Raw genomic sequence first — 14,128 nt, forward strand, 5'->3', positions numbered from 1 at the left:
GTGTGTGTGTGTGTGTGTGTGTGTGTGTGTGTGTGTGTTTATAAGTAGTTTTAAACCTTGTGATCCACAAAACAGCATAACAGTAAAAGAAGAACTGACTGCGTTACAGTCAGTGCGGGAGCAGCGGCTTCGCTCATGCGCGATTCATTTGCAGTTTGGACGCATAGGTGTGAACGTCTCCTGCAGCTGGGGGAGGACTATCCTCCGCCCGTGAGCGCTTTAGCACGGGTGAGGTGCCCACGGCAGCACCGCTGCTTGTTGAGAGTAAGAGCAACACGCCCTTTCACGTCAAAAAGTCGTCATAAATAAGTCTCCAATAACACCAGAAAAAGTCGCCAGATTTGTCGCTAGTCGCTTTTTAGAAAAAAAGTCGCTAAGGGGTCTGAAAACTCGCTAAATATAGCGACAAAGTCGCTAAGTTGGCAACACTGGGTCCATGTAGTGGTCGTGTTGTTCTGTCATGATAGGCTGTGTGGTAGGCAGGCTGGAAAGGTGGACCCAAGAGCAGGACTCTGAGAGATAGACTAAAAGAACATAACACATGAAACACAGAGAAGACAGTGACCTAAAATAGAGACCAAAAAAGTAAATAACGTCAAGAGAACAAAACCAAGAGTAACCAATAATTAGGAAATAGAATTTAAACACAAAACGCTGGGTAACACCCAGGACCACGACAGCCTCCTTTTAAGAAAAACATTATTTAATTATGGATTTGATAGTAGCGCTTTGAGGCAACTGGCGTTGTGATTTGGTACTATATAAATAAAACTAAACTGAACTGAATAGTAGTTGTGAGCCTGACTCTGCCAGATGTTTCTTCATTGTAAAATGTTGGGTTTTTTATCCCAAAAAGTTGATCCTGTTCATCTGGACGTTTTCAGTGGGAGAAACATTTCATCACTCCTCCAAGGGACATCTTAAGTCTCAACTGACTGCACATTTCCCTGATCTTATAAACAGTACATTTGCACAATAACTGAAACCTTTATATAAATACTTTGTATAAACACTACAAAATGAGGAGCTTTTCCCCAAAAGAAACAACGCGAAATCTCTCAGACAGACCCAGAACCTTGAAAAAGAGGTTCGAGGTCACTGGCAGAGGCAATTCCTTTTTTCGTTAGCTGACCAGTACTCAAAGTAACATTTCATTCATGAGTTCTATCTGATCTTTAGTAGTGATAGGGAGGGTGTGATGAACAGTGAAAGATACGTGTCACGGCGAGTGAGATGAGCCGCGTGGAAGTAATAAAGGAGGATCCAAATGCAGGCACTTGTAAAGGTGTGAAGGTGGTTTATTAAACACAAAATAAAAATGGGCAAACGGCAAAAGGAACAGAAGGCTATCTAAACTGAGAACAACTAAACTAGTGAACACAAACCAGGACATGAACATGAAGGAGGATGAGCAGCGGAGAATGACGACGGACAGCAGGGAAAACACACGAGTGAGACATGGTGGACACACAGACGGACCAGCAACTACAATGACAGAAGACGCGACTTAAATACACACAGAAACACAGGGAGATTACACACAGGTGGTGGACACAGCTGGGAGTAATTAACGAGATGAGACAAGGGAGGTAAACTGAACACACTCACATGAGACGCAGACCTTCACAATAAAACAGGAAACAAGAAAACACTGCACAAAGACGCAGACTCGACACTGAGACAGACTAGACACTGAACTAACCCTGCAATAAACATGAGAACACAAAACCTACAAACTAATCCCTAACCAAGAATAACTGAAACATAGATTCATCATCATCATCATCATAAGAAGAAAAGAGTCCAAAATGCAAAAACACACCAAAACATAACAACTCAAAATACTGGGTCAAACTGACCCAGAACCGTGACAATATGGAAAGAAGGAGAAACAGGTGAGACATTAAAAACAAAAACAGACTGGATCAGTTTGGAGAAATATACCTCTACAGTAAAATGCTACAAATTAATTTTATATATAATGTCTTAATATTTTATATATGTGCATTTGATAACCATCCATTTATGGTAATTAAGGTTGGTGACATAATTTTTTAAATTCCCTTAACGCTTAGAAGCGACAAATTAAAGTCCTTCTCTGGGTTTCTCTTACACCTGCCATTGAAGGTTTTCAGTTTAGACCCTACATTATGGAGAATGGAGAGCACTGGGTGTATTTTTGCCCTAATTAATAACTAATACTGAAGTCTTAAATTGGCAGATGAATATTCCTTGGCTGATAAAGGGAGGTTTGGGAACAACTGGAAGACAGAATTACTGCTGAAGATTTTGTTCTGGCTTCCTCATCTGAGCCTGCAAAGGTTAATGTTAAGTGGAGAATGGTTTTTACTGTACTGTCTATATAGCTTGTGCACTAACAAGGGCTATGGCTATGAACAGTGTAGATTCACCGTTTAAAACAGAACCGAAGAGTGTCGGAATTTGATTTAAATGTTCTTAAGATCTTTCAGTTTCTCAGCAAGAGCTTATTCAGGAACAGTGTGCTGATGCTACTTTGATTAAGCCGTCTGACCAAGTGTGGCCTAGTGAACCAGCTAGAAGCACAGCCATGGGTATTTTCAGAACAGTACTGTACTTATTTGACTTACACTGTGTTAGAATTCAAGTTATTTAAATCATAGTTCCATTTAAGTATCGTGAGAAAGTATTAAAATGTTTTCATGATCAGAAATTGAATTTAGAGAGGAAAACAAATAAATTCAATAACTTGTTTAAAGCATCTCGCATAATGTCTTGGCCTGATGGTCTTTACAGCATTGCTTCACTTCATTGAGGTTTGTGGCTTTCAGCTACACATACCATCTCAATTAAGTCAGGTTGAGGTCTAGAGCTTGGATGGGTCATAGCAACTTTTTGAATCTTTTCTTTTTCATACATTCTGTTGGATATTTGCTGCTTGCTTGGGATCATTGTTCTGCTACGTGCCCCAATACAGGCTAAGCTTCTGCAGGCAGACAGATGACTGCGTATTTTACATTTCCACTTTAGTATACTGAGAAACTTGTGGTTAACTCAATACCTGGAAGTTGCCAATTTCCTGTGGCTGCAAAACAAGAATCAAATCATCACCACTCCACCAAATGTGGCAGTATCCATTGCAGCTAAAAATCTACATTTTTTTGCCTCTCCACACCCAACATTTGCAGGGCCTAAAATTTAGAACAGCCACACTAATCTCATCAGATATGTGGTTTTGTTTAAATCAACTACAGAAAATCAATTTTCATGTCATTTTCAAATACTGCGCAAATATTTTTTTGACCATAGTTAACAACTATTGCATGTATGTGTCAGGATCTGGAGACTCGACTGGAAAATTCCATCAGGCACCTGAGTTCCTTGGTCTCCACCCCTGGGCGGAGCCATCATCCCTGCTGCAGTCCTGCACACCTGAGACTGATTCAGGGCAATCAGGTTGAGGATTTAAGGCCCCCTCAGACTCTCCTTCACCGCCAGTTCGTCAACGACCTCACGTTGGTATTGACTCTACGGCTTTTTACGCGCTTGCCACTTTTTCCTTGTTAACTTTGGTTTCATGCGCTTCAGATTCCCTGGACCTTCTTTGCGATCACTCTCAACCTCAGCTCTCCGTGGATCATCTTCATATTCAGGAAAAATACAAGGACCCTCACCTGCCTGCCCTCCAGCCTCACTCACCACCTTGGACACAGCGGAACTCAGGTCTGCCAGCCTCTCCACTACTCCCCTGGACTATCGCTGCCTCTCCCTCAAAGCGAGGTTCACGCCGGTCACCAACGCAACCGCTCCGTTCCCGTCGCAACCTGCTAGACCCCCGTTCACCCCCACTGTCACACGGTTACATCATTAGCGACACCCTGCCACATATTCACTTGTTGACTAAATAATAAACACTGCAAAACGTTGAGCCGTCTCTGTTGTGGTTATCTGCAATCGAGTCCGATCTAGCTATCGGCCCGTGGCCACTGTGACAGTATGTCAGCATGTCATTAGGAAAAAACCCAAAAGACTGTACTTTTGACTATCAGTTTTTATATCTGGTAAATATATACTTTTTAAGTGTGTGTTTTTATTGAAAGCAATTTGTCACTCTGTGTTTTGAAAATTGATATAGTGTGAAAACTATTATAGACATTATTACAAATCAAGAACAACCTGTCGTAATAGCAATCAGCAGCAAGTAACAGTAAAAGGTGCATAACAACAAGACAACAGATTAATAATTCATTATTCATTAATAATACAACAATACATCTCTCACATAAAACTGCTGTGTGGGAAATTTCAAACAACGGAGCTTCACCGTTTGCCCAGGTTATCTGCAAGTAGAACACCCACCGAGAAATCTTTCTGGTATAACAAATAGACATCAACTTGAAAAAACAACAGGAGAGTGGAAAATGCCCCCAAAAACAAAGTTTTAATCATAACGATGACAATAAGCAGCCTGAATATTTTACATGTAATCATTAAGGTTGTATTTATGATGAGTATCTTAGTGAACCTCGTGTAAAATTGTCTCAAAACTGGCTCCCACAGTGGCATAAACAAATAGAATTTATACAAAATATTTGACTGGAGACAGGAAGTGGAGTACAAAAATATCAACATCAATATCAACAGTCTGCAGAGGGTCACAGTGCTGTGGAAGACATCATGCATCGTCCCTCGTCCCTGTACCAAAGACGCCACGCCCCAGTGGCCCCCAGGATTACAGGCCCGTGGCACTGACGTCCCACATCATGAAGACCCTGGAAAGGCTCATCGTGGACCAGCTGCGACCCATTGTCAGACCACATCTGGATCCCCTTCAATTCGCTTACCAGCCTCGTCTCGGAACAGAGGACGCCATCATCTACCTGCTCAATCGTGTCTACACCCATCTGGACCAGCCGGCGAGCACTGTGAGGGTCATGTTTGTTGACTTTTCCAGTGCTTTCAACACCATCAGGCCGACCCTCCTGGGTGATAAGTTAACAGAGATGCAGGTGGATGCTTCTCTGGTGTCCTGGATTGTTGATTACCTGACAGGAAGACCACAATATGTACGTCTCCCACAGTGTGTGTCTGAGAAGGTACTCAGCACCACAGGGGACCGTCCTCTCCCCCTTCCTCTTCACCCTCTACACCACAGACTTCAGCCACCGCACAGAGACCTCCATCTTCAGAAGTTTCCTGATGACTGGTGGTTGGATGCTTCAGCAGGGATGATGAGACAGAGTACCGGGCTGTGGTCGACTCCTTTGTCACGTGGTGTGAGCAGAATCATCTGCAGCTCAACGTGGCAAAGACCAAGGAACTGATCGTGGACTTCAGGAAGACCAGGAAACACTTGACCCCTGTTTCAATCCAGGGGGTCAGTGTTGACATTGTGGAGGACTATAAATACCTTGGAGTACACATTGACAATAAACTGGACTGGGCTAAAAACACCACAGCACTTTACAGGAAGGGCCAGAGTCGTCTCTATTTTTTGAGGCGACTGAGGTCCTTCAACATCTGCTAGAAAATGCTCAGGATTTTCTATGAGTCTGTTGTGGCCAGTGCGATCCTCTATGCTGTTGCATGCTGGGGGAGCAGGCTGAGGGTCGCAGATGCCAACAGACTCGATAAACTGATCCGTAAGGCCAGTAATGTTGTGGGGATGGAGCTGGACTCCCTCAAGGTGGTGTCGGAGAGGCGGATGCTGTCCAAGATAAAGACAATGTTGGATAACACCTCCCACCCACTCCATGACATGCTGGTCAGTCACAGGAGCTCGTTCAGTGAGAGACTGAGGTTACCGAAAAGCACCACTGAACGACACAGGAAATCTTTCCTGCCTGTGCAGCGCATCCACTTAACACACTGTATACTGCAATAGCTACACCCTTTTTGGACATGTTCTTCCCTTTTCAACCATTTATTAATAAGTGACTTTATGGATATATATGCATGTATATATGGTGCTATTCTTAGTTGTGTATTGTCTTTCTTTTTTTACTGTCTTTTTACTGTTTGTTTATAATGGAGCACTGTAACGATAAATAATTTCCCCTAGGAATCAATAAAGTATTCTGATTCTGATTCTGATTAGGTAAGAGCCTCAAGCAGACTTGGAAAATGTGGTAAAAAATGGCTACAGCTATCTATGCTTCGTTGAACAATAATACCTATCGTTCATTTGTTGTTTGAATGAAAAATGAAAAATGTTGCTTTAAATCACGAGACTCAAATATGCAGACCAACAAAGGCCTCCATCCAAACTAAACATGTCATCCCTTGTCTTCTACCACTGGGCATTTCAATCGACAGCATAGATGATATATGAGGACAGGTCTGATAGTCTGATCTCTTAGTCCATAAATGAGAGAAGTCAGACACCTGGGTAAGATAATGAAAAACAGATAAAAAGCATTTTGAATGCGAACAAGTACTATCCTTGTAACAATCATTAAAAGAGGCACGAGTAATGGGTTGTAAATAGTTGAGGAGAGGCTGAGGAACAGCTGCATCAGATTCAAGAGCAGTGTGTTACGAGCTTTAAAGGCCAAGGCTTTGTCTGTGGAGGCTGACCTGGCTGCTACAATCACACCAATGTAAGAGAAAATGACTGCCACACCAGCAGCCACAACCACAATACAAGTGAAAGCTTTGTCAAAATGATCAGACTTTGTCCCGAGCAGAATAGCTATGTCACCACAAAAACCTTTCACCTCTAAATCACCCAGCTCTTCAAATAGTGATAAAAACAATAGAGTGCGAATAATAATGTTTAAAAAACTGATGGCCCAAATCACAGTGATAGCTGCCCCTGTGTTTCTGATGGTGATGATGGTTGCATGTCTCAGTGGGTAGCACACAGCAACATATCTCTCAAGAGGCATCACAACCAGCGTGAGAGGAGATATCACAGATGTGAGATGAGTGAAGCCCACAAGAAACGCACATACAGGATATGACACTGTTATTCTAAGAACTGCAAGAAGAAAATGAATCTGACTCTGTGCCAGCTGCACAGTGTCCGCAAAAAGGAGGTTATACAGAAGAATATAACGGCAGGTCTCACGAAACACAGGTTTACTCCTCAGAGTGAACAACATGATGCCATTGATAAAGAGAAACACACAGGTTGGAAGTGTAGTTAGAGTAGAAATCATGACTCGTTCTGCTAACCCTGGAGACTGGACTGTGATGTTAGTGAGAGTCTGTGATGTGCTTGTCATTGAAGAGAAATATTGCTGAAATATTAAGCTGTTAAAATCACTGAAATACAAAAGTATAATGCCCAATATTTACAAGAAACACAAAACAAAATGCAAGTACAGTACACAAGTACTATCCTTGTAACAATCATTAAAAGAGGCACGAGTAATGGGTAGTAAATAGTTGAGGAGAGGCTGAGGAACAGCTGCATCAGATTCAAGAGCAGTGTGTTACGAGCTTTAAAGGCTAAGGCTTTGTCTGTGGAGGCTGACCTGGCTGCTACAATCACACCAATGTAAGAGAAAATGACTGCAGAATGCAAGTACAGTAAATCTGTGCAGAGTGTTAGCATCCTATTGTTAGTATTTGTTGTGATGTGGGCAGAGCTGTTCTGCAGTGTTTTCTTGAATTCACTTACAATTTATAATGTTTGTCCTTGAAGCCTCTTCACAAGATGCAACACGTCAGCAAATTTACCAGCTCATTAAGCGCTGATGTAATCCTTCTTCTCACATGTAGTGTAAGGTAATAATGCATACGGCTTTAAATTTTGGTTAGGGTGGTTCTGAATTACCTGACTACCACTGTTTAAAACCCCAGTTCCTAAAATTTTGGAGTTAATTGCTGATAAGTTTGGTTGTTTGTGGTGATTTGATGTTCTGAGTTTGCTGTGTATTGTTTTTGGGAGGCCAAATTGTTTAGGAAGATTAAGTGGAGGCAGTCATATTTAACACTGATGTGGTTTATTTGTGGTGAATACAACGGTTTATAGAAATCCCTGAAAATGTTGTTCATTTTTTTCGGTTCATATATTGTGTTCCCAGATGAATCTTGAACAGCACCTATAGTTGTTTTTTCTTGATTTATTTTTAGCTGGTTTGCTAGAAATTGACCGGATTTATTACCATGTTCATAATTTTGTAAGCGTAGTCTTTGTACTGAGAATTTTTATTTTTTTTTAACAATTATCTCATTTAATTCTAGTTTTGCTTTGCGTATTTTGTTCAATGTTTCCTGATCTTGGTGGGACGCGTAGGCTTCTTCTAGGGATTTGATGGTTTTTTCTAATTCCTGAATATTTTTGTTTCTTTCTTTCATTTTATGTGATGAGAAAGAAATTATTTTACCTCTCATCACAGCTTTCCCTGCTTCCCATAGAACAGAAGCTGATGTTCCGGGAGTGTCATTATAGTCTAAATATGAAGTCCACTCTTTTTTAAAATATTTAATAAAGTCTTCATCTTTAAGCAGTGATGTATTAAATCTCCAGTTTTTACTTGGCGTAGTATTATTCTTGTGCATTAGTGTTAAAGATACAGGAGCATGATCGCTGACAGCTATAGGGTGAATCTCAGTGTCTGTAATGTCGCTCAGCAGTGAGCTGCTGACCAAAAAATAATCCAGACGAGAGTAGGAGTGATGGACATGTGAGAAAAAAGTATTTTCCTTACTGGTGGGGTGAAGGGAGCGCCATGCATCGCCAAGACCAAAGTCGCTCATATACTGTTTGATTATATTTGTGGACTGCCAATTATGCTGAGTTCCTGCTGTGTTGAGCCTATCCATTTCTTCATTTAGTCCAAGGCTGAGGTCGCCTCCAAGAACAAGTGTGCCATCTAAGTGTTCAGAGAGTGCACTGAAAAAACCGTGAAAGAATGAGGGATCATCAACATTTGGACCATATACACTTACAATACATAGCTTTTTATCACGTATAGATAGTTTAATGATTAAGAATCTGCGCTCTGGATCTATAACTGTATCGAGTATTGTGAAATTAATATTTTTATGTATTAAAATTGCTACTCCCCTTTGTCTAGAATTATAACAAGCTGAGAACACATTAGGAAACTCAGGTGTTTTAAGTTCATTCGAACCTCTAAGAGGTCTGTGGGTCTCTTGTAAAAGGACAACATCTGCCTGTAGTTTTTTGAGATGGTTAAATATTTTTAACCTCTTTTCTCTGGAGCCAGCTCCATTTACATTCCATGTAACAAACCTTAGTGCGCCCATAGATGTGTGTGTATAAATAGGGATGTACGCTGTGTGTGTCGCTTATACAGGTGGAGAGAATACATCACTTGTTTGTGAATAAAGAGAAGGAGAGAGAAAAACAGACTGTGAGAGAGTGTTCCAGGGAAAAGCAACACAAAAAACACGAGACTAGACAAGGACATAAGAGGCTAAGCGCTAAGTATCAAAAATAACTGGGAAATGATCCGAGATCCCAGCAGCACTTATATCCTTGATACAAATGTCCAGACCATATGAGAAAACCAAGTCCAAAGTATGTCCTTTAACATGGGGTGGGTCATTAACCTACTGAGCCAGGTTAAAAGAGTCAGTTAAAGCAAGGAAGTCTTTAGCAAATGGGTCATCCTTATAGCAAGTGTGTATGTTAAAATCACCGACAATGAGAACACAACCATACTTAAAAAGAACGGAGCCTAGGAGATCAGCAAAGTCCGTGGTAAAACATTTGCTATATTTAGGCGGCCGGTAAACCACCACGCAGAGTGTGGTCGTGGATGCAGTCATCTCCAATAACTGGACTTCAAAACTAGAGTAGGTAGGTGAGGGTAGCTGCCAAACTGCATATGAATTTTTAAAAACTGAAGCTACGCCGTCACCCCTACCAGTAAGCCTTGGTGAGCTAAAAGCGACACAGTCTGATGGGAGAAGTTCGGTAAAAGGGATGAACTCACCAGGACGAATCCAGGTTTCAGTCAGGAATAAAGCATCAATCCCATTAGTGGAGAGGAAGTCATTTAAGAGAAAAGTCTTATTGACCAGCGACCTGACATTAAGCAATGCCATCCGTATCCTAGGGGCTAAATCGCGACGGGTGGTGCGTCGTAGGACACTTAAGTTGCATCGGCAAACGCCGCATCGGAGCGATGTTATCCAAATCCAAGAAGGAAAACATGCCACAGGAAGGGCAGTGTAGACTGCGTGGTCAGCCGAGCAGATCCAACGGTGGGTGAGCAACTTAGCATCAGAGCGCTCCTGGGAAGGAGGAAAAAAAGATAAAATGTCCAGGCTGGCATGTGGGTAGCCTGTGCTCTGGCTTTAAAGTAGACCCTGAGGCGAACGCGACAGACACTCCTACCGCGTTTCCTGTAGCGTTTATGTGTAGATTGGGAATAGGTAGGTGGAAGAAGCCAGTCGGTGGGTCTAGTCGGGGCGGGGTGGCGTCGCCCAGGTTCCATCAAGGATCAGCCCGAGAGGAATGGGAGAGTCTTAGATTTAAAAGTGTTTGCCTGTCGTATGTAATCAGTGCACAGCCATTAGATGAGCATACAACTGAAAGGATAAAAAAATACAATGCCAAGGTCCATAAAAGAGCGTAGAGGGGGTAAAAAGCAGCAAAACAGATACAGCCGAGGACGGCAAGCCACGTACACTGGCTCCATCTTCTGCCGGGAGACATGTATAATGTAAACAGAGTTGGTTCTAGCACAGAACCCTGTGGAATTACTGAAGTTATTTCAGAAAGACCAACCGGAGAAAAAGAGTCTAAATGAATTCATTATACTGCAGTTTGTGGTGTCTTTTCAGGTTGTTGAATATCTTTGCTGCCTTGTGGTTTGGGTGAGACACACACCACTCTGGATATGATTACTTGCTGGTTAACATCAACTGGGCTAAATCTTGAGATATTGGATGACAGGCCATTTTGGGACATCCTCTTTACATTTTGCTGTACTAGACATGTGATTTTTGTTGTATACCTGTCTTCTAATTTTTTGTTACATCATCATTGTTACATTTTTTGTCATCAAGAGTAGTCAAGGAAACTGACAGCTACAGAGAACAGTGAACAGCTTCTTTCTGCATTTTTAGTTGTAGAAAGTCAGGGCTTACAGATGGCGCCATTTTGCGCTCATGGCACAACTGTAAACCTACCAAGACAAGGCCGTCCACCTAAACTCACAGGCCGAACAAGGAGAGCGCTGATCAGAAATGCGGTCAAGAGGCCCATGGTGACTCTGGACGAGCTGCAGAGATCTACAGCTCAGGTGGGGGAATCTGTCCATAGGACAACTATTAGTGGTGCACTGCACAAAGTTGGCCTTTATGGAAGAGTGGCAAGAAGAAAGCTATTGTTAACAGAAAACCATAAGAAGTCCTGTTTGCAGTTTGCCACAAGCCATGTGGGGACACAGCAAACATGTGGAAGAAGCTGCTCTGGTCAGATGAGACCAAAATGGAACTTTTTGGCCAAAATGCAAAACGCTATGTGTGGCGGAAAAACTAACACTGCACCTCACTCTGAACACACCATCCCCACTGTCAGATATGGTGGTGGCAGCATCATGCTCTGGGGGGGCTTCTCTTCAGCAGGGACAGGGAAGCTGGTCAGAGTTGATGGGACGATGGATGGAGCCAAATACAGGACAGTCTTGGAAGAAAACCTCTTGGAGTCTGCAAAAGACTTGAGACTGGGGCGGAGGTTCAGCTTCCAGCAAGACAACGACCCTAAACATAAAGCCAGGGCAACAATGGGATGGTTTAAAACCAAACATATCTATGTGTTAGAATGGCCCAGTCAAAGTCCAGATCTAAATCCAATCCAGAATCTGTGGCAAGATCTGAAAACTGCTGTTCACAAACGCTGTCCATCTAATCTGACTGAGCTGGAGCTGTTTCAAAGAAGAATGGGCAAAGATTTCAGTCTGTAGATGTGCAAAGCTGGTAGAGACAGACCCTAAAAGACTGGCAGCTGGAACTGCAGCAAAAGGTGGTTCTACAAAGTATTGACTCAGGGGGCTGAATAATTACGCACACCCCACTTTGCAGTTATTTATTTGTAAAAAAAAATCATGTATGGAATCATGTATGATTTTGGTTCCACTTCTCACGTGTGCACCACTTTGTGTTGGTCTTTCAACTGGAATTCCAATAAAACTGATTCATGTTTGTGGCTGTAATGTGACAAAATGTGGGAAAGTTCAAGGGGGCCGAATACTTTTGCAAGCCACTGTATATTAGTTATCCAGAATGTACACAACAGACATAATTTAGAAAGCAGCTTCATTGCCTTGCTTGTATTACTATTATGCAATAATAAGAAAAGACTTACAGTATAGTATAAAGCAGAAATATGATGTCAGCTTGGTTGTCTACAACATTAGCTTTGTTTATAAACTAGAGTCTGCTTTTCTTTAGAACAACATATACAGTATTATTCCAAATTACATTAATTTAATGTTTGAGTAATTTTATACTGTTGGGCAGTTTTACTCGACAGCACAGATGGTACATGAGGATGCCTCTGATCATTTGGTCTCTAATGCCATAGATAAGTGGGCTCAAACATCTGGGGGAAAGGATCATAGACACATAAATTATACTGTAGATGCGTAAAAATGTTACTCTGTCAAGGACTTTTGAGATCTCTGTAACCAAAGGGTCATGAATAGTTGAGGACAGACTGAGGCCTAACTGTATCAGGTGCAGCAGCAGTGTGCTACGAACCTTACGGGCTGAAGCTTTATCTGTGGAGGCCGACCTGGCTGCTATCATAACACCAGTATAGGAGCAAGTAACTGCAACACCAGCAGATACAAAAATAACCCAAGTGTAAGCTTTGTCATAATGATCAGACATGGGGCCAAGCAACAAAGGAGCGTTAGAGCAAAAGTCTTTCATTTGGAGACTCTCTAAATCTTCAAATTGAAAATTTAACAGCAAAATCAGTCGAATAAAAATATTTAGTGAACTGACGGCCCAAACTATGATGATCGCTAGTGCTGTGTTCCTGATGGTGATGATGCTAGCATGCCTTAGAGGGTAGCACACAGCTACATATCTCTCCAGAGACATCACCACCAGTGTGAGAGGAGAGATCCCAGTTGTGAGATTGGCAAGCATGACAAGAAAGCCACAAACAGGATATGTCAGTCTGATTCTACAAGCAGCTAGTAAGTACAATAACTGACTGAGGACCATCTGTATGGTGTCTGCAAAAAGTAAATTATAAAGAAGAACATAACAGGCTGTCTCACGAAACACTGCTTTACTCCTCAAGATGTGTAGCATGGTCCCATTGATGAAGAGCAACACACAGCAAGATGTTGTAATTGGAGCAGTAAATAACAAGACTTCCAGTATCCCTCGGTACTGCAGTCCAACAGTGAAGTTAGTCTTAGATGGAGTGATGTAGGACATGTTAGACACACATTTACATGACTGTCCTAAAGATCTGACCAAGGATTTTATCTAGACATGTAGTCATTCTCAACTAAAAGTCAGTTAACACACAAAAAAGTTTTTTTGTTGCAGCTATAACCCAAAGAAACAATAAGTTTTAAGTTCACATTCCAAAGAGAAAAGTTCTGCTTTGTCAGTGGTTAGCAGGTAACAAGCAGTGCTTGGTTCCATCTGCTCAGGAGTCTTCTGCAGGATTCACCCACGTCCACATGCATTTTAAGAACTCAGTCCTCGCACACCATTCACATGACAGCATCACATGTAAGTGTAGTAAGCCAATTAGACGGCAGTGAGTAATGTAATCCTTTTTCCAAAACTGTGATCTATCCTTTTCTCAATAGATATGATGACATTAAAAAACCTCAATTACCACCAATGCCTGTTACAAAAGCTACTCTCTATAACCGATAAAATAAATAAAATGTTGGCTGTAGACACAATCTCATCAGTCTCGATCTTACAGTATAAGCTTCTGATACTTCACAGAGTTGAGATGGTGATTCAAATGATAGTTGAGAGTCCAGGGTTCCTAGCATTACTGCAAACTGTGAAGAACGTGAGTATACATGACATTACTATTAGATGTTTTTTTTTCTTTTATAAGTGTAGACATTCACTTTAAATTCAAAATAAATGCCATATGCAGTTTTATTTATTTATTGTGTGATTGCTATTTTGTTACATTTTATGGAATTTGTATATTCATGCACAACAGCTGGAAGTTATAGTA

General features: G+C 41.6%; 2 protein-coding genes across 2 annotated transcripts; both read right to left on the reverse strand.

Annotated features, from left to right (window-relative positions):
* Positions 1-6,254: 6,254 nt before the first annotated feature.
* LOC146379741 (odorant receptor 131-2-like) lies at positions 6,255-7,205 on the reverse strand. Its single transcript, XM_084941123.1, has one exon. The coding sequence runs from the start codon at positions 7,203-7,205 to the stop codon at positions 6,255-6,257; it is 951 nt and encodes a 316-aa protein (XP_084797249.1).
* Positions 7,206-12,390: 5,185 nt separating this feature from the next.
* LOC146379742 (odorant receptor 131-2-like) lies at positions 12,391-13,356 on the reverse strand. The gene has a single exon (XM_084941124.1). It carries the CDS (start codon positions 13,354-13,356, stop codon positions 12,391-12,393), a length of 966 nt encoding a protein of 321 aa, XP_084797250.1.
* Between the last annotated feature and the right edge of the window lie 772 nt (positions 13,357-14,128).

The sequence above is a fragment of the Perissodus microlepis genome, chromosome 10, assembly GCF_051167445.1.
Source record: "Perissodus microlepis isolate ML-2025 ecotype Zambia chromosome 10, ASM5116744v1, whole genome shotgun sequence".
Classification (NCBI taxonomy): domain Eukaryota; kingdom Metazoa; phylum Chordata; class Actinopteri; order Cichliformes; family Cichlidae; genus Perissodus; species Perissodus microlepis.

Excerpts from the sequence above, each read along its gene's own strand:
- LOC146379741 (XM_084941123.1), bottom strand. The coding sequence starts at position 7,205 with ATGACAAGCACATCACAGACTCTCACTAACATCACAGTCCAGTCTCCA.
- LOC146379742 (XM_084941124.1), bottom strand. The coding sequence starts at position 13,356 with ATGTCCTACATCACTCCATCTAAGACTAACTTCACTGTTGGACTGCAG.